Source organism: Papio anubis, chromosome 1, assembly GCF_008728515.1.
Source record: "Papio anubis isolate 15944 chromosome 1, Panubis1.0, whole genome shotgun sequence".
Lineage (NCBI taxonomy): Eukaryota > Metazoa > Chordata > Mammalia > Primates > Cercopithecidae > Papio > Papio anubis.
The window spans coordinates 118,656,286-118,677,147 of record NC_044976.1 but is presented as its reverse complement, the minus strand read 5'-3'; the positions used below and the strand labels follow the sequence as shown (position 1 = coordinate 118,677,147).

The 20,862-nt window shown below is 40.1% G+C and overlaps 1 protein-coding gene across 1 annotated transcript; it reads left to right on the top strand.

Moving 5' to 3' along the window:
- Positions 1-7,197: 7,197 nt before the first annotated feature.
- On the top strand, positions 7,198-20,526 carry LOC116274861 (myomegalin-like). The gene is made up of 3 exons (XM_031666054.1): positions 7,198-7,304; positions 8,543-8,744; positions 20,172-20,526. The coding sequence occupies exons 1-3, from the start codon at positions 7,198-7,200 to the stop codon at positions 20,406-20,408; spliced, it is 546 nt and encodes a 181-aa protein (XP_031521914.1). The 3' UTR covers positions 20,409-20,526.
- Positions 20,527-20,862: the final 336 nt, after the last annotated feature.

The following is a 20,862-nucleotide window of genomic DNA, read 5'->3' as shown; positions in this document are numbered from 1 at the left end:
CTCCAGCCTGGGTGACAGAGTGAGACCCTGTCTCAAAAAAAAAAAAAAAAAAAAAAAAACAACGCAATTTAACTGGAGCCGTAGGTGACAGTTGTGAGTTTCAGTACTGGTCTGGGCCCAGGTTTCCCTTGAGCACCAAATGAATATGCTCCTTTGCAGGGATCTTCAAGGTGCTCATTATTTCTATCTCATAGCCTCAAAAGAAGTGATCAGCTAACAGAATTTGTGTACTATCCTGAAGAGAAATTAGTCTAGAAATAGAGAAGATAAAGAATTTATAAAATAGATTCTACAGTTGTTTAAGACGTAGAAAGCTGTAAGAGACAATTGTTCCACTCTAATGACAAGAGAAAGCTGTATGGTCTGCAAAATCATATTTGTTTTGATCCCACCAGAGAGCTGAAGTTGCAAGGCCACTAGATCAACTGAAGTCCAAAGCATGAGAAACCCCACTAAAGAGGGACAAACACATGAACCAGTTTCCTTCCAGATAATGGAAGAAAAAGATGGCAGCCATAAATCTTGGTTGGAGAAAATCACTGAAGTTTTCATCATTTCTTAAAGGCCAAGTGTGAACTATTGTGACAGCTTAGAATCTACGTGAGTCCCAGATACCTAGCATGTTTTTGCCCATTTACCAAGTCTTTTCCTCCCACATTTCCTGAGTACTAACAAGAAACATGTGGCAGGGAAAGAGAATTTCCTGAGCTTCCCTCAGTGGTGTAGGCATATAAGTCATGATCAGCCACCACCAGAGCTGTACTCTGTACACAATACCTGGTCGCTTCTCTCACATGAAACAAAAGGCATCTGCTACTGATGTTGGAGGAAGGAACACTTCCTACCCTTGGCCCCAGGTACAGGTCACCTGCTGAGTAGAGTTAGACACAAAAGCTGTCTATACTAGACAAGGAGAGGAGAGTTGCTCTTTCCCAAGACTTCTCGTCATTGAAAGGTAGAGTTCCATCACCCCAAGGGGATGTCACAGGAACACTAGGACTCAGGCACCCATGGACTGAGGTTTGGGACACATTCAATGCAATCAGTAACTTGAGTTGGTTTCAATCAATCATTTGAATTGGTTGCAGATCCTTTACTTTAATGAAGAAAAACTCTGATATGGGTACAAAGTTTCCATGTTCGGGACAGGTTGGCCTTGTCCTTTAGAAAATTATATGAATTGGGATTTCTCTCAACCTAGTTGTGTTTACCATTATTAAAATTAAGTGACATTCACTTGGATTAAGTGGTAATAAAAAAAATGATGTGAGAATTTCTAGTGAATTTTGAACCCAAGCCTTGTATCACTGTTAGGACTTCATGTGTGTGCTTGAAAACAAAATATGTACAAATATTGCACCAGTTGGAAGATTTTAGTCGTGAAAGTGACCTAATCAGTAATCAGTAGAAACCAATTTTGGAAATATGTGATTATGCTGTTTTAAAACAGCTGAAAAGAGGGCCTGGTGTGGTGGCTCATGCCTGTAATCCCAGCATTTTGGGAGGCCAAGGCGGGCAGATCACCTGAGACCAGGAGTTTGAGACCAGCCTGGCTAACACCGCCGAACACCGTCTCTACAAAAAATACAAAAATTAGCTGGGGGTGGTGGTGCACACCTGTAATCCCAGCTACTTGGGAGGCTGAAGCATGAGAATCACTTGAACCTGGTAGGTGGAGGTGGAGTTTGCAGTGAACCAAGATCCTGCTACTGCGCTCCAACCTGGACAACAGAGGAAGACTTCTAACAAGTTTCCAGGTGATAGTGATGCTGCAGGTTCATGGACTGCACTGGAGGAGCACTGCTAAAAACTCTTAAATCCTACCAGAAAAAAAGCGCCAAGGCAGACAGAGCACAGTATATGTCCTGTATGTTATTTATTACGTTTTTTTCCCACAGTTTTCACAGATATTTTTATTAAGGTACTTTAATAATATACTGATACTTCTAAAATGGTTATATTCAAATCTCCAAAGAGCCCACATTTTACTTACTGAAAAATTGAAGTTTTTTTTTCATATTTCCCTTAGAAATTGTGACAAGAGGTCAGCTTCTCCCTTAAAACAGTAGTACTTTTCCTCAGAGACAGTTGGTGTTACCATTCATCATCTTATACCTTCAGTAATTTTAATATCAATTTATGATTTCCAGATTTTCTGTTTAAATGTAGACTTTCTGTGCATTAATAGTTGAAAATGTTCTAGCTTGCCCGGAGTGGTGGCTCAAGCCTGTAATCCCAGCACTTTGGGAGGCCAAGGGGGGGGGAGGAGGGGCGCGGGGGGAGGGGATCACGGGGTCAGGAGATCCAGACCATCCTGGCTAACACGGTGAAACCCCGTCTCTACTACAAAATACAAAAATTTAGCCGGGTAAGGTGGCGGGCGCCTGTAGTCGCAGCTACTCAGGAGGCTGAGGCAGGAGAATGGCGTAAACCTGGGAGGCGGAGCTTGCAGTGAGCTGAGATCCAGCCACTGCACCCCAGCCTGGGCGACAGAGCGAGACTCTGTCTCAGAAAAAAAAAAACAGCACTTTGGGAGGCTGAGGCGGGTGGATCACAAGGTCAGGAGATCGAGATCATCCTGGCTAACACAGTGAAACCCTGTCTCTACTAAAAATACAAAAAATTAGCCAGGCGCGGTGGCGGGCGCCTGTAGTCCCAGCTACTCGGGAGGCTGAGGCAGGAGAATGGTGTGAACCCGGGGGGCGGAGCTTGCAGTGAGCCGAGATCGCGCCACTGCACTGCAGCCTGGGCGACAGAGCGAGACTCCGTCTCAAAAAAAAAAAAAAAAAAATGTTCTAGCTCTTTCCCTTATTGTGTCATCATCTGTCTTAGAAAACTGGGATTTGAAATGAAACAAGCTGAGTTTGGTGATTTTGAGGTTGAGATTCTCCTAATCATGTGGTCTGATAAAAATGTTTATGTGTGTAATTGATTCATTCAGTAAATATATAGTGAGTGTCTATTATGTCCCAGACACTGTACTGGGTGCTTGAGATTCAGCACCAAGTTGTCTTTAGGAAACTTACATTCCATGTAGGGGAAGCAGAGAGAGAAAGAGAGAGAGAGATTAGATAATGGTAAGTGCATTGAAAAAAATTAAGCACAGTAAGGGGTGTTGGAGATAGAGAAGAGATTGCTGGGTTTAAAAAAAAAAAATTTCCCAGCTTTATTGAGGTATAATTGACAAATATTGTATATATTCAAGGTGTACAACATGATGTGTTGATATACATACACATTGTGAAATGATTGCCACAATCAAATTAACGCATCCGTCACTACACGTTTTATGTATGGTGAAGACACTTAAGATCTACTCTTAGCAAATTTCAAGTAAATAATACAGTATTATTAACTAAAGTCACCATGCTATACATTGGATCCCCAAAACATATTCATCTTATACCTGAAAGCTTGTACCCTTTGGCCAGCAAGACTGCTGTTTTGGATAGGATATGCAGAGAAGACCAACCTGATAAGGTGACATTTGGCCAAGACCTGAAGGGAGCAAACCACACAAATGTTTGAGTGAAGAGCAATCAAGCCCTAAAAAGCAGCTATCCAAGAATAAAGACATTTGTTATACTAATTCAAACCAGAATCTTAACACCTTAGCCTCACAGTTCTAGCAGAACCTATTCTAGCAGAACCTATTTCAGATTCTCTTATCTGTTACAGATGTCTTCAATTCAGTTTTTTTCCCAATATTCTGCCTATAGGTCTAACATCGAAGTCTTTCATCTGTCTTGAATTAATTTTTGTATAAGGTGTAAGGAAGAGATCCAGTTTCAGCTTTCTACATATGGTGAGCCAGTTTTCCCATCACCATTTATTAAATAGGGAATCCTTTCCCCATTTCTTGTTTTTGTCAGGTTTGGTTTGTCAAAGATCAGATGGTTATAGATGTGGTATTATTTCTGAGGACTCTGTTCTGTTCCATTGGTCTGTATCTCTGTTTTAATACCAGTGCCATGCTGTTTTGGTTACTGTAACCTTGTAGTATAGTTTGAAGTCAGGTAGCATGATGCCTCCAGCTTTGTTCTTTTGGCTTAAGATTGTCTTGGCAATGCGGGCTCTTTTTTGGTTCCATATGAACTTTTTAAAGTAGTTTCTTCCAATTCTGTGAAGAAAGGCATTAGTAGCTTGATGGGGATGGCATTAAATCTATAAATTACCTTGGGCAGTATTACCTTGGGCAGTATGCAATTATTACCTTGGGCAGTGTGCAATTGTAGTTTGATAGGAGGCCTCTTTTCCTTGATTCTCTCATACAGCACCATAATATTAAAGTCAGCAATAGTTGGTTCATGACATGAAAATGTGAGCGTTCTTGTAATTAACGCATGGCAGAGTACCTGGGAGTGAAAGTGAGATGGGGCTGAGAGTATTGGACACAAGGGCCCAGTACCGAAGGAAAGAACACTTGGCACTGCCAACTTATTCATGCTTAAAGTTTTAGTTCTTCAGATCACCTTTTAAAATTAATAAAATATGATCTCTTGCCATGTTCTAAGTAACTATATGGAAAATCATCACTCCTTTTCTGTTGATCCCATATTAATGGCTTAAAGGAAGATAATAATGACAACAGAGTAGAATTTGGGGGAAATGGTCTTGACTCCACCCAGTTTGGACTAGTTACTAAAGAATTAACATGTCATGAGCCAGGTGTGGTGGCATGCAACTGTAGTCACAGCAACTTGGAGGCTGAGGTGGGAGGATCCCTTGAGCTCCGCAGTTCAAGACCAGCCTGGGCAACATAATGAGACCTCATCTCTAAAGCAAAATAAAACAAAACAAAAAAAGAGGTCATGAAGTTTCCCCTAAGGCTTATTTATGCATGTTGGGGTTTTAAGACAGTTAATGATGTTTAATCATTAATTAATGATAACAGTTAATGATGTTTAAGACAGTTAATGATGTTTAAGACAGTTTAATGACGATTAATCCTTTTTGTTAGGCGCCTATTCCAAAGAGTTCAACCTACTTTACTGACAACTCTTTACTTTTTCAATGTCCTGTGAGGCAGAGAGCAAAGAGTGTCATTTCAAGCCTCCTGCTGGGGAAACAAGTATTCAGAAATGAAGAAGTGCAGGTGGAATCCATCAAGATCTTTCAGATAATAACATCAAGTATAAAACTTCCTTCTGCTGACGATATTTAGGTTCTATGGCCTTCAACTTTCTCAGCCTTCAACTTATAAGCCAATGGACCACTTCAGTTTACTTACAATAACAATAATAATAATAATATTGTTTAAGGATGATATTTATTGAGTACACACTGTGTGTGTACCAACCACTGTTCTAAGCACTTCAAAATCAGCAAACCCTTTAAAGTTCACAACAGTTTGGAGCAGATAATGCTCTTAACCCTAATTATTAAATGAAGAAACTTAGTTATGGAAAGGTTATGACTTGCCTAAAGTGACATAACTAACGAAATAAAGCACAGTTCAAATCTAGACAGTCTATCTCCATAGTTCATGTTCTTAATTATTATGCCATACTCAATTTAAAAAGTTCTACAACAGTATGAATTTTTGCCTCAGTGATAAGAATACTTTATATTTGCATAATGCTTACATTTCACCCAAGGATTTTATGGTCTTATGTTTTAGAGGCTTATTTTTGTGTACTTTGTAGAATTAGATAGCTGATAGAAAATAATTTTCTAAATCTAAATAAGGGACTTCTTGGTATCACCTCCATTTTGTATTGTTCAAAGCCTAGAAACTTCCAAGAATCACAAGTTGAGAACTTTTATTGAAGCCTCAAATAAAAGTTTTTGATAAAATTGCCAGTCTAACATGTAAAACTTAATCTCGAAGAAGCAAGTTAAATGAACAGATTCCTAAGCTTCCAGAGAATCTAAAGGTGGCAGACTATTTTATATTTTATCAAAAAATAAGCAAAAGAGTCATCAATACAAAAGCATAGGTACCTTTAAATTAGAAATTCAAAGTATTCCAAGTTAGTTCTGAAGACAATGTTTCGTTGTGCTGTAAATGTTTAGAAAAGGGTATCACTCACAAAAGAGAAGTTCTATCATTAATTTAAAAAATGGAAAATGATAAAATATGTCTAATGTAAACTTATATATGGGACCTTGTATGAGATAACTTACTCTTTTATTCCCATATTTTCTATCAATTTTTTAGCTTTACCCCTCAAACATGGGAGAAAAAGTTTCAGCATATTTATTCAAATTGGTAAAAGGCTGAGCAACCCTTAAAGCTGCCATAATGGAAGAAGACTGTGAGCTAGCTTAAAAAAGAGAAAGAAGGGAAGAAACAAAACCCCTGTGTAGTAGAGTGTTGAGATGAGATGAACATTTATTTGTCTCCATCTAATTTCTTATGAAGCCAGAACCATAGCATCCTGCTGTTAAGTGAAATGAGATGGAGCATTATCCAAGAATGCAGACGTGGCACCAGAAAGGCTGCCAAGATAAATGGAGGGCAGAAAGTGTCAGATAAAAACCTTCAAGACCAGTGACAGTCACCCTTTTCAATTCTCACTTCTGGAACCTGGCAGGAATGGTCCTGGGATGTGGGCCCAGCTTGACTACACAACCCAGCAACAATGAGGGATGGGGATCTGACCTCACAGGCTGAGCTTTCTTCAACTACAGGATCCTTCTCCAGCCCCGTGTTCAAAAGAAAAACAATGTGAACAGTCTGTTTTCTGTCACTGAGTGAGACAATTCATTTCCTTTGCTGGAAAAACATAAAATATTGTGATCACTACTGTTGTACAGGGAAAGATTTTCCAAAGTAAGCATAACATGATATGGGTGTCCTAGGTAAATTAGTATCCTGGGTTCAGTAAGTTTTTAAAGCAGCAAAAGATTAGGGAATGTGTCCATACCCCTCTACTCAGCTAGCATCCTGAGTGAGATGGTTTCTGGGGTTGGTTTGAATGAGTAAGTATTGGAAATTCCTCTTGTACACTGTCTGCCACAGATCTCTAAAGATGCTGAGTGGTAGAGGTGGTAGGGGCTTCACTGAACAAGACCCTTCTTTGATCCAAAGTTAACACAAAGTTCATGGTGTAGATGAGGAAACCTAAGCTGTTATCACAGCATACTTACTAACTTACTACCTCTTAGCACTTCCATGAGATCAGCCTGGGCCATTGCAAACATGTAGATGTGAACTGCCCCGCTTACCTTACCTGCATTGGGTAGTGAATGCTCATGATTCAAGCAGAGCCTTTCATGCTGATGTCTGAACTCAATGGAAGGTTCTTTGGTCTTGGAGGAAGAAGCAAAGATAAAGATCTGATTTGTCACCAGAAGAAAAAGTGAGTGCCTTCTATCTAAGAATCCAGAGTCTGGACTTATTGGCACAGCTCTTGTGAGGGCTAGTTGTGTAACCTTGGACTCACCATCTAATCTCTTTGAGATCCAGGTTAATCAGTGGTCAGAAGTGGAGTTGTAACTGGTTGGTTTCTGAGGCTAGGATCAGAAAAGGATTTCAAGATTCTTTAAGTTAGGGAGGTTCTTTAAGACATAGTGTGTGTCACAGTAGATTTTCTTTGATAAATTAATCATAATAAATTTCTACACTTCCCAAAAAATACAGTAATGTAAAACATAGCTCTTGGTCTTAAAATGTAGGAATAGTCTTAATTTTAATCAATATAAGGAGGAAGAAACACCCTAGATTTGTGCTGTCCAGGAGGATAGCCACTAGCCACATGTAGTCGTTTAAATATAAATTAATTTAAATAAAATTTAAAATTCAGTTATTTGAAATGTGGGCTCTACTACCCACATTTCAAATGCTCAATAGCCATATATGACTGTGTCCACTGTACTGGGCAACACTGGCATGGAACACTGCTGTCATTGCAGAAAGTCCTCTTGGTCAGTGCTGCCTTAGACCTTTGCCCATACGACAAACTGCAGCTACTTGTACCTTAGAGCAAGCTGTAGATGTTTGGGCCCTAGAGTTGCTGTGTCCATCTTTGGAGAATGAAAGGATGGGTTAAATCGCATGTGGATAAAACAGTGCAAGAAACCCTTCAGGCAAAGGGTGTCTGCATAGAATAAGAGTTTGAGAGAGGCGAGGAGGAAGGGAGGTTAGAGGAAGAAATTAGGGAACAACTGAATCAGTGGGTGTCTTGAATCTTGACTAGACCTGAACCTTACGAGGACACAGGGCTCCCAGAGGGAAGTTCCTCAGAGAGATTGTCACCCTACGCACAAATGATCCCAACAGTAGATACCTCTGAGAGAATCAGGGCAGCTCTAATCTCCAGGCACTCAGTGGTGGGAAAGGGTTAGTTATGTTGGATTCATGTTGTGGAAGAGAAAGTTTTTATGTTGCCAGGCAATGGGGAATAATTCAGGCTTTTTTGACATTTGAGTGGGTTAACCAGTGTATCTGACAGTCGGCTCCTTAGAAATGGGTCTGTGCAGGCAAAGTCAGCTTATGTTGTGAGGCTCAGGCTTGAGTATGAGTAAGAAAGTGTCTGTGATACAAAAAGTTCTATTTTTCTTGCCAGCCCTGCTGGCTAGGGAGAATTTCTTCCCCAAGTATATGGAGAAAGGAAGAAATCAGAGGCAGCTGGCAAAAAGAATATACTTTAACCTGCTGTCTGGAAGCCATCTGTGAAGGGAATCACTTTTCTTTTCTGGACTTATTTCCAGGTGCAGCTGCAGGGGATGACACGGAAGATGCAAGCACTGAGTTCACTGACAGTATTGAGGAGGAGGCCACACACCATAGTCACCAGCAAGTAAGTCAGTGTCAGGGTCTGGAGCTTCCAGGGTGGATGGCACACAGCCCTTCTGAGGTCTGATGGTCTCCTGCAGCCCTTGTGGACTTAGAGTGAGAATATATATTTTTATATAAACCACTTCTCAGTCATCTTCCTGTTCTCCTTGAGCTTCCCAGCTCCTTTCCAGCCCACATATCTTCCTCCATTTTCTCTCCAATTAAGCCCTTTGGTTGTATTGTATCTCTTTCTTCTGCTTCCCCTGCCCCTTCCTACCCACCTTTGCCTCTATTTATTCTCTGTAGCTATAGCTTCCAAGAAGAAATTTTACTTGAAAAAGCGATGGACACACATTCCCCTTGGGCTTTTTGTAACTGAAAAGCACCACAGAGACAGGGGAGTCTCATCAAAGGGCTGCTTTCGAGGGGAGGTGGCAGGGTGAAGGACTCTTGGGAAGAAGCTCTAAGAAGACTGGAATGCTTCACCCAAGCAAGGGTCTTTGTCAGTGAAATCTCATTATACAAAGAGAACCTTATGCAACCTGACAACCACTGAGATCATGGTGACTCAATGATCAGCAGATGGTTCTTCAACAACAATCCCTATGTGAAACCTCAGAACTTGAGGCTGAAACATTGTTTCCATCCACCATGTGCGGTACAGATGTAACTAGCGTATTTACAAGAGTGAATAATCTGGACTTCAGAGATTAAGCCACCAATGGTGATCCCACAAGCTTGATCACTGGAACACCATAATGTCTCCACTTTGTCCGTGCCATTTAGCAATCTCATCTCCTAGATGGACCATGCCTATGAATCTTTTTTTCTTTTTTTATTATTTTATTTTATTTTGTTTTTATTATTATTATACTTTAAGTTCTAGGGTACATGTGCATAGCGTGCAGGTTTTGTGCGATGTCACGTATGCTTGTGCCATGTTGGTGTGCTGCACCATCAGCACAAATCCAGCACCCATCAGCTTGTCATTTACATCAGGTGCATAACTCCCAATGCAATCCCTCCCCTCCCCCTCCCATAATAGGCCCGGTGTGTGATGTTCCCCTTCGAGGAGTCCAAGTGATCTCATTGTTCAGTTCCCACACCTATGGTGAGAACATCTCACGGTGTTTGGTTTTCTGTTCTTGGGATGGTTTGCTAAGAATGATGGTTTCCAGCTGCATCCGTGTCCCTACAAAGGACACAAACTCATCCTTTTATGGCTGCATTATTCCATGGTGTATATGTGCCACATTTTTCTTAATCCAGTCAGTCACTATTGTTGATTGGAATGGCACGGTTGTTCCAAGTCTTCTTTATTGAATAGTGCCGCCAATAAGCTTATGCATTATTGCATGTGTCTTTATAACAGCATGATTTATAATCAACTGGGTATATACCAAGTAATGGGAATGTTTCAGGTCATATGGTACATCTAGGTCTAGATCTTTGAGGAATCGCCATACTGTTTTCCATAACAGTTGAACTAGTTCCACAATCCACCAACAGTGTAAAGTGTTCCTATTCTCCACATCCTCTCCAGCACCTGTTGTTTCCTGACTTTTAATGATCGCCATTCTAACTGATGTGAAATTGTTCTCATTGTGGTTTTGATTTTGCATTTCTCCTGAGTGGCCAGTGATGATGAGCATTTTTCATGTGTCTGTTGGCTGTATGAATGTCTTCTTTTTGAAATGTCTGTTCATATCCTTTGCCCACTTTCTGATGGGGTTGTTTGTTTTTCTTGTAAATTTGTTTTATGCTTGCTTGGGTTGCTTTGGCAGGTTCCTGGATATTAGCCCTTTGTCAGATGAGTAGATTGCAAAATTTTCTCCCATTCTGTAGGTTGCCTGTTCACTCCTGATGAAGCGTGTTTCTTTGCTGTGCAGAAGCTCTTTGGATTTAATGAGATCCCATTTGTCAATTTTGGCTTTTTGCTGCGTTGCTTTTGGTGTTTTAGACAGCAAGTCTTTTGCCATGCCTATGTCCTGAATGGGTATTACCTAGGTTTCTTCTAGGGTTTTTATGGTATTAGGTCTAACATTTAAGTCTCTAATCCTATGATTTAATTTTCGTATAAGGAGTAAGGAAAGGATCCAGTTCCGGCTTTCTACTTGTATTGAAAGCCCCAGCCAATTTTCAGCACCATTTATTAAATGGGGAATCCTTTCCCCATTTCTTGTTTCTCTCAGGTTTTGTCAAAGATCAGATGGCTGTAGATGTATTGGTATTTCTGAGGACTCTGTTCTGTTCCATTGGTCTATATCTGTTTGGTACCAATTACCATGCTGTTTTGGATTACTGTAGCCTTGTAGTATAGTTTGAAGTCAGGTGGCGTGATGCCTCCAGCTTTGTCCTTTTGACTTAGGATTCTCTTGGAGATGTGGGCTCTTTTTTGGTTCCATATGAACTTTAAGCAGTTTTTTCCAATTCTGTGAAGAAACTCACATTTGGTAGCTTAATGGGGATGGCATTGAATCTATAAATTACCTTGGGTAGTATGGCCATTTCGCGATATTGATTCTTCCTATCCATGAGCATGGTATGTTCTTCCATTTGTTTGTGTCCTCTTTGATTTCACTGAGCAGTGGTTTGTAGTTCTCCTTGAAGAGGTCCTTTACATCCCTTGTAAAGAAGTTTAGTTCCTAGGTATTTTATTCTCTTTAGGCTTAATTGTGAATGGAAGTTCATTCATGATTTGGCTCTCTGTTTGTCTGTTACTGAATTGTATAAGAATGCTTGTATGATTTTTGCAGAATTTAATTTTGTATCCTGAGACTTTTGCGAGAAGTTGCTTATCAGCTTAAGGAGATTTTGGGCTGAGACAATGGGGTTTTCTAAATATGCAATCTATGTCATCTGCAAAGAGGACAATTTGACCTATTCTTTCCTAACTGAATACCCTTGATTTCTTTCTCTTGCCTGATTGCCTTAGCCAGAACTTTACAACACTATGTTGAATAGGAGTGGTGAGAGGGCATCCCTGTCTTGTGCCAGTTTTCAAAGGGGTACAGTTTTGCCCATTCAATTATGATATTGGCTGTGGGTTTTGTCATAAATAGCTCTTATTATTTTGAGGTACATTCCATCAATACCAGATTTATTGAGTGTTTGTAACGCAGAAGGGCTGTTGAATTTTGTCAAAGCCTTTTGTATCTATTGAGATAATGGTGTGGTTTTTCTCTTTGGTTCTGTGTATATGCGAGGATTATGTTTATTGATTTGCGAATGTTGAACCAACTAGCATCCAGGGATGAAGCCCACTTGATCCATGGTGGATAAGCTTTGATGTGCTGCTGGTCCGGTTTTGCCAGTATTTTATTGAGGATTTTTGCATCAATGTTCATCAGGGATATTGGTCTAAAATTCTCTTTTATTGTGTCTCTGGAGCTTTGGTATCAGGATGATGTTGGCCTCATAAAATGAGTTGGAGGATTCCCTCTTTTTCCTGATGATTGGAATAGTTTCCAGAGGAATGGTACCAGCTCCTCCTTGTACCTCTCTGGTAGAATTCAGCTGTGATCCATCTGGTCCTGAACTTTTTTTTTGGATTTGGTAGGCTATTAATTATTGCCTCAATGTCAGACCCTGCTATTGGTGTATTCATGGATTCAACTTCTTCCTGGTTTAGTCTTGGAAAGTGTAAGTGTCAGAAATTATCCATTTCTTCTAGATTTTCTAGTTTCTTTCTAGCATTAGAGGTGTTTATAGTATTCTCTGATGGTAGTTTGTATTTCTGGGGTGATTCGGTGTTGATATCCCTTTATCATTTTATTGCGTCTATTTGATTCTTCTCTCTTTTCTTCTTTATTAGTCTTGCTAGCAGTCTGGAATACGTAACTCTTTTGAATGTGTTTGCTCTTTGCTTCTCTAGTTCTTTTTCTATCTCTGATGTTAGGAGTGTCAATTTTAGATCTTTTCCTGCTTTCTTTGTGGTATTTAGTGCTATAAATTCCTCTCCACACTGTTTTTAAATGTCCCAGAGATTCTTGGTATGTTGTATCTTTGTTCTCATTTTTGGTTTCAAAGAACATCTTTTATTTTGCCTTCATTTCAAGTATATGTACCCAGTAGTCATTCAGGAGCAGGTTGTTCAGTTTCCATGTAGTTGAGCGGTGGTTTTGATTGAGTTTCTTAGGGGTCCTGAGTTCTAGCTTGATTGCACTGTGGTCTGGAGAGACAGTTTGTTATACCTCTTGCCTTTTGGTATTTGCTGAGGAGTGCTTTACTCAATTATGTGGTCAATTTGGAATAAGTGCTATGGTGCTGAGAAGAATGTATATTCATGATTTGGGTGGAGAGCTCTATAGATGTTCATTAGGTCTGCTTTGCTACAGAGATGAGTTCACCCTGGATATCCTTGTTAACTTTCTTGTCTCATTGATCTGTCTAATGTTGACAGTGGAGGTTGAAGTCTCCCATCATTACTGTATGGGAGTCTAAGTCTCTTTGTAAGTCTCTAAGGACATGCTTTTATGAATCTGGGTGCTCCTGTATTAAGTGCATATATATTTAGATAGTTAGCTCTTCTTTTGTTGAATTGATCCCTTTACCATTATGTAATGGCTTCACTTTTTTTTGATCTTTTGATGTTTAAAGTCTGTTTTATCAGAGACTAGCATTGCAACCCCTGCTTTGTTTTGTTCTCCATTTGCTTGGTAAATCTTCTCCTCCATCCCTTCTATCTTGAGCCTATGTATGTCTCTGCATGTGTGGTCTCCTGAATACAGCAGACTGATGGGTCTTTGACTCTTTATCCAGTTTGCCAGTCTGTGTCTTTTTAATTGGAGCATTTAGTCCATTTACATTACACGCCGCGTCCTGATCCTGCCATTATGATATTAACTGGTTATTTTGCTCGCCAGTTGATGCAGTTTCTTCCTAGCCTCGATGGTTCTTTACATTTTGCATGTTTGCAATGGCTGGTACTGGTTGTTCCTTTCCATAAGTTTAGTGCTTCCTTTCAGGGTCTCCTTGTAAGGCAGGCCTAGTGGTGACAAAATCTCTAAGTACTGCTTATCTGTAAAGGATTTTATTTTCTCCTTCTCACTTATGAAACTTAGTTTACGGATATGAAATTCAGTTGAAAATTCTTCTTTAAGAATGTTGAATATTGGTCTCCACTCTCTTCTTGGCTTGTAGAGTTTCTGCCGAGAGATCTGCTGTTAGTCTGATGGGCTTCCTTTGTGGGTAACCCGACCTTTCTCTCTCTCTCTGGCTGCCCTTAAGATTTTTTCCTTCATTTCAACTCTTTGGTGAATCTGGCAATTATGTGTCTTGAGCTGCTCTTTTCGAGGAGTATCTTTTTGTGGTGTTCTCTGTATTTCCTGGATTTGAATGTTGGCCTGCCCTACTAGGTTGGGGGGAAGTTCTCCGATGATATCCTGGTAGAGTGTTTTCCAACTTGGTTCCATTTTCTCCTTCACTTTCAGGCACCCCAATCAGACGTAGATTTGGTCTTTTTACATAATCCCATACTTCTTGCAGGCTTTGTTCATTTCTTTTTCTTCTTTTTTCTTTTGGTTTCTCTTCTCGCTTCATTTCATTCATTTGATCCTGAATCACTGATACTCTTTCTTCCAGTTGATCGAGTCGGTTACTGAAGCTTGTGCATTTGTCACGTATTTCTCGTGTCATGGTTTTCATCTCTTTCATTTCGTTTATGACCTTCTCTGCATTAATTACATTTCGTTTATGACCTTCTCTGCAATTAATTAATTGATATAATTACTTAATTATATCAATTCTTCCACTCTTTTTTCAAGATTTTTAGTTTCTTTGTGCTGGGTTCGTAATTCCTCCTTTAGCTCTGAGAAGTTTGATGGACTGAAGCCTTCTTCTCTCATCTCGTGTGCCTATGATTCTTAAGGAGAAAGTGAATCATTGGTAGGTGTCCCACATAAGCAGCTGGACTTTCCAGTGACAGCTTTCTTGGGGCTTTTAGGAAAACTATACAAGAAATGAGGCTTTCTGGGTCTGCCTGTATGTCTTCTGCATAAGAGAAAGAGGAGACATCGAATCAACCAATAAGAAGAGCCCAAATGAGCGTCCTCAAATCTTTTGGGATTTGGCACTTGGGGACATGAGTAGTTGTCTGGGATATGTCATGTTCTCAACAGTTTCTTCATAGTAGTTGGATCACCTTCTTGTAGTAGGATCAACCTTCTTGTTGCTGTAGCTGTACCCAACCTTCCCTGCTCCCTTGAGTGCTTGCATGAGCTCCACTTTTCCTTTTGCTTGAACAACTTCTCCTGAGTCCTTCTTACCGATGGTTGTGACTTTAATTATATACATCTCTGTCCCTCCAGACAGATCCCTGTGTCCTCACTCTCTGATTTCATTGAGGATCTTGGGTGAGAGAGAGGGACCTGCAGGATGAACAAATGTCTACTCTAAGACAGCTAGATTGGGAGGTTGGCTGGTCACTGATGGTTATAATGACTGTGGGACAGGACTAACTTCAGAATAAATGAACAGGAGACACAGATATGAAGACAGTCAGATTCTGATTGATATGGTCTGAAGTACTCCTGGTATTGCAAGTCATTTGCTCTAATTCTCAACTGTAGGTAAACTGAGTTGTAAAGTTGCTTCTTCTTCAGCCTAGAATGGAGAATCTGACCAGACCCCATTTTGAGAAGGTCAGTCCACCCTGGAATGAACATTTTACATTAGGGCATTTGTATTTCCCTCACAATACTTGCCACATTACTTGGCATAGGAGACATGCTTAGTGTAATTATGAGTTAACAAGCCTTTGGATCAGGGCTTGACTCATGATAGACAAAGTATGTACCTGCTGGATGGAAGAATCTCTTGGGTAAGCACCATTTTTCTTTCTATCGCCTTTCCTCGAAAATACATCTTCAGCTTTGGGTAGGAGGAATCTTGGGGTATGAAATCATTGCAAATTTACTTCATCTTTTCTGGAGTTTGAGGTTGTGACTCTCCTGCTACCAGCTAAATAAAGCTTTCTTTGCCATAACTGTTTTGTGTCCAGATTCTCAAAATTTGTTTGCTCGTTTCCAGGGAAGTGGCCCCTTAAGGTAGATTTTGAGCTTCTCCTTGTTACGTCCTTGGAAGGTAAACTTTTGCTTGACACCAAGCTCCCTTCCTACTCCAAGCATTCATACACTTTCCCTAACAGACACATCCAACCTTGTCTTTCTTCCAAGGTGAGAATCACCTTTTGGCCAATGCAAGTTGCTTGCTCCTTACTTTTTGGACTCAGCCACCTCAGGAAGCCTCAAGTCTGGCCATGATAGTAATTTTCCCTAGATTATCTCCCACAAAATTCTATTCTCATGTAGATGTAAGATCTATCATAAATATGTATGAAATTGCTGTGAAAGAAACTAGAGTAATCAACCATTGCATTTTTATGTGAACTTTTGTAATGGAGAAAAAATTAATCAAGAATAAAGATTCAAGCCCAGGTAGTGTGCATCTATAGTTGCAGCTACTCAGGAGGCTGAAGCAAGAGAATCTCTTGAGCCCAGGAGTTCAGGGCCAGCCTGGGCAACATAATGAGACCCCTACCTCTTAAAGAAAAAAAATCAAGATTCAAATACAAAGAACAGACATTAGTAGTCAAAGTGTGATAAACTTCAAAAAAGCTATTTTAAAAATTAGTTATTTTTGATTGACAAATCATAATTGTATACATTTATGGGGTGTGATATTATTATATATATATACACACACACATATATACACATACAAACAATATGGAATGATTAAACCAAGCTAATTACATATTCATCAACTTGCCTACCTATCATTTTTGATGGTGAGACATTGGAAATTTACTCTTATTTTGAAATATACATTATTATTGGCTATAGTCACCCTGCTATGTAATATATCTTAAGACCTATTCTTTTTGTCGATACCGTTGATCAACAATTTCCCCTACTCTCCCTCCCCACTCCACCAGCCTCTAATAACCACCATTCTACTCTCGGCTTCTATGAGTTCAACTTTATTAGATTCCACATATAGGTAAGCTTATGTGGTATGTGTCTCTCTGTGCGTGGCTTATTTCACTAAGCATAATGACCTTCAGATTCATTCTTGTTGTCACAAATGACAGGACCTATCCCCTGACATTTTAAGTTTAAATAGTATTCCATTGTGTATTATCTGCCACATTTTCTTTACCCATTTATCTACTGATGGACCTAGGTTGGTTCTACATCTTGACCATTTTGAATAATGCTGTAATGAACATGAGAGTGCAGATATACCTTTAACACATTCATTTCAGTTCCTTTGGATATATACCCAGAAATGGGATTACTGGATCATAGGGTAGATTCTATTTTTAGGTTTTTGAGGAAACTCCATACTGTTTTCCACACCAGCTGTACTAATTTACATACCTATTCACAATGTGTGTGTTCCCTTTTCTCTGCATTATCTCTAACACATCATTCACCTTTCTGATAATGCCACTCTGAAAGGTGTAAGATAATATTCATTATGGTTTTAGTTTGCACTTCCCTAATGATTAGTGATGCTGAGCACTTGAGAAAAGCTCATTTTTAATGCCTTAATGTTGAGCACTGACTTAACATTGTGACAGATATGAAGCAATAGGGTAAAAAAAAAACAGTGTCATTCAAACAGGATATCAGATTTGCATAGAGGCCTTTGTGGGGCAAATGGGAACCCAGGGCACAAAAAGTTGAATTATATGGAAGCAATGTCACAAGTGAGTTAGGAAATGTGAAAAACAAACAAACAAACAAACAAACAATAAGAGAGATATAATTAAAAATAGACCTAATGGATTCACACTACCATTACAGATACTGGAAGCCCTGGGGTTTCATTTGGGGGAAAGAAATATTTGCTTTCATACATAATCAAAACTAATAAAAAGGCTAGATCCTGAGTTACTTTTCAGGCATTTACATTTAAAACTTAAAGTTAGCCAAAGAAAGTCCACTTTGAGATGGAAATATGAAAACCCAAATTAGCCTGGGGAAAAATCAGATCCCTAGGCAATGTTTGATTTTCTCACTTTAAAGTGGGAAATTCGATCAGATGTGCCTTAAGGTTTTTCTGGTGTTAACATTCATGGTTCATAATTTTTTCTTTTTAAAGAAAATAGGTATATTGAAATCAATAGAACAAGATAATATATATTCAGAAGGCATTTTAATAATGGGTAAACTTCATTAAAGTTAGACATTATTTTTAAGCAGAAGGAACCCTTAAGGCCTAGAAAAGAATAATGCTGTGCCCGTACTGAAGACTAACGGCAAAGTGTGTTTTAGTTAAGTTACTTGCAAAGAGCTTATATAGAATGACTACATCACACAGTTTAAATGAGGGATGGAATCATGAGCTTTCAGAAGTAGTTTTATTTGGTCCCCCTTCCTTTATTTTGTCACAAATGCTGGGGGGGCGCATGTGGAGATGGCCACCATCCTGATTAAGCCTACCAGCAGAGTCTTAGAGACAGACATTCCCAGGAGCCTGCCAAATCTCAGGCTCAGAAAGCCCAAGTAAAATTGGGTGCCTGGGAATTGAAACATCCTTAGACATCCTTTGTCTAAGGATGTTTCTTCTTTGACCTGGGTGCACAGGTCTTCACAACCTCAACTGCTATGCTACTGAACACCATTGCACATGCATACTGTGAATCAACCCTGCCACAAACCTGTGACCTAGATTTGAACATACTTTGTTATGGGGAATAGTAAAAGTCAGTGGCTTTGTGCCAACCCCAGCAGCTCCGTCAATCGTTGATCCATATAAGCTGTTCTGGGCCCTGCTCTGTTCAATGTATTGGTGACCTGAATGGAAATATAAAGCATATAATTGGCTGGGCGCGGTGGCTCACGCCTGTAATCCCAGCACTTCGGGAGGCCGAGGCGGGCAGATCACAAGGTCAGGAGATCAAGACCATCCTGGCTAACATGGTGAAACCTCGTCTCTACTAAAAATACAAAAAATTAGCGGGGCGTGGTGACGGGTGCCTGTAGTCCCAGCTACTCGGGAGGCTGAGGCAGGAGAATGGCGTGAACCCAGGAGGCGGAGCTTGCAGTGAGCCGAGGTCGCATCACTGCACTCCAGCCTGGGCGACAGAGCAAGACTCCATCTCAAAAAAAAAAACAAAAAAAAACCATATAATTAATTCTACAAATTAGCCCCAATCATGGGGCCACTACATGATTTGTGGAAATGCACGTCAAATATTTGGATGACTTGGGTAATTGGGGAATGATTCAGTATAGCCAGAATAAATTTATAAGTGACAATTACAAGTCATAATATGTATAGAGATAAAACAAAACAATACGACCCAGCAACAGCTGTGGGGGAGGGGCGGAAAATTCAGAGGTCAAAATTGACCCGAAGTTAAGTAAAAGCTCCAGATGCTGCCACTGAGAAGAAAAAGAAGCCAATGTGACATTGGGACGTATTTAGATTAATGTTGGACAGACAGGGCAGGAGCCTTGCAATTAAAGTAATTAGTCATATGCTAAGTAAATTATCATACTCAGATTTTGATTTCTACACTTTTAAGAGCATGGGAAAAGACCAAAGATAAGTTCAAAATGAACAAAACAAAGTTCAAAAGTTAACAAAATTCTGCATTTGAGGAAAAGCCATAAGATCTGCTTTAATTAAACATTGATGAATAACTTCAAGAGTGTCTCTCAAGAAATGAGTGCTGGGCAATTGTTCCTGCCTTCTGTTTCTTTTCCACATGCTGAGATTTGTAGAGAGAGTTGGCCTGGCAGCATCAGCACAGGGATAATAACCAAAAGTGAGGTCGGCTGCTTGCAGGGTGGCTCCACCTGTACCTCCTCCCAGTAGCTGCAGAGAGTGTGATTCTTCTGCTGCTGAATGAAATGGTTGGTGTTGTCTTCCCTGTAGCTCCACCTTATTCTAATTCTGCATTATGTCTAAGGACTGTTTCCAGTGCCCCCGAGTCCCTCCTCTCAGCTGTCCTTGAGGGAGTCAGAGCTACAGGCAGTGGGCCTTAGGCTTGGCGCCTGATACCTTAAGTCAGCTATCTCCCTATATCCAGCACTCGTTGCCAGAAAGAGCTTACAGCTTCCTGACTTGTGAGAAAACTCGCAGCACTCTGTCTCCTTGGGAAGAGAAGAATCACCACATTCACACCCTCCAGTCCTGTTTCAACCTTGTTTGTTTGCATTTGTTTTAATTTCCTATGTGCCTTTATCCCTCACCATCTCTGTATTCTCCTCTTCTCCATGGGGAAATTCCTCCTGCTCATTTGGTGTGTCCTTCCCACCCAAACCAGTCCCCAGTGTCTTTATGCCTGACTAAGGAGGTTCTGGGTAGGGAGTTCATTTTAGATCTGCTTTTTTTTGTTTATTTTTGTTCTCATTGAGAACTGCCTTTGCAATCTCATGTTTCTCTTGGGTCCCTTTTAATGGCCTAACTTCTTCAAACCATGATTTTCTTTTAGCTTGTCAAGGTGGCTTTGGAGAAAAGTCTGGCAACTGTGGAGACCCAGAACCCATCTTTTTCCCCTCCTTCCCCGATGGGAGGAGACAGTAACAAGTGTCTTCAGGAAGAAATACTCCACCTGAGGGCTGAGATCCACCAGCACTTAGAAGAGAAGAGGAAAGCTGAGGAGGAACTGAAGGAGCTAAAGGCTCAAATTGAGGAAGCAGGATTCTCCTCAGTGTCCCACATCAGGTAGGACGTTCTTCCCAGAGAAGGGGACCTTGTGGGTCATGAAGCACCACAGCCAAGGGCCTCGCCTTGCTGCAGCCAAGGCATCCGTGTGACAAGGGGCTACTTGGTCCGTATCCCAGGCAGAAATGCATTAATATTTCTACAAATTATTTAGATAAAAGTAAGTAATATTGGCTAATGGTAATCACTTTCTGTTATTCAAATAATCCTGGTCTTAATTCAGTATAACAATGCCCACTATTATTGTGCATCTGCCAGTTATACATATGACAGTCATGGTGGAAACCTCCTTGTTACATGACCAGTATTGCTCTTTTTAATTGACTGAAACATATAAGGAATCCCTGCTACCTACTATGTTTCACTGCTGTATAGAGAACCAGAACAGTCCACGAAGGAGGAGGATTTTTTTTTTTTTTTTTTTTTTTTTTCTATTTTTACTAGAGACGGGACTTCAC

Coding starts and splice junctions, on each gene's coding strand:
- LOC116274861 (XM_031666054.1), top strand. CDS start 7,198: ATGATTCAAGCAGAGCCTTTCATGCTGATGTCTGAACTCAATGGAAGG. Junction 7,305..8,542: donor ATTTGTCACCAGAAGAAAAA/GTGAGTGCCTTC, acceptor TTCTTCCCCAAG/TATATGGAGAAAGGAAGAAA. Junction 8,745..20,171: donor CACACCATAGTCACCAGCAA/GTAAGTCAGTGT, acceptor ATTTTCTTTTAG/CTTGTCAAGGTGGCTTTGGA.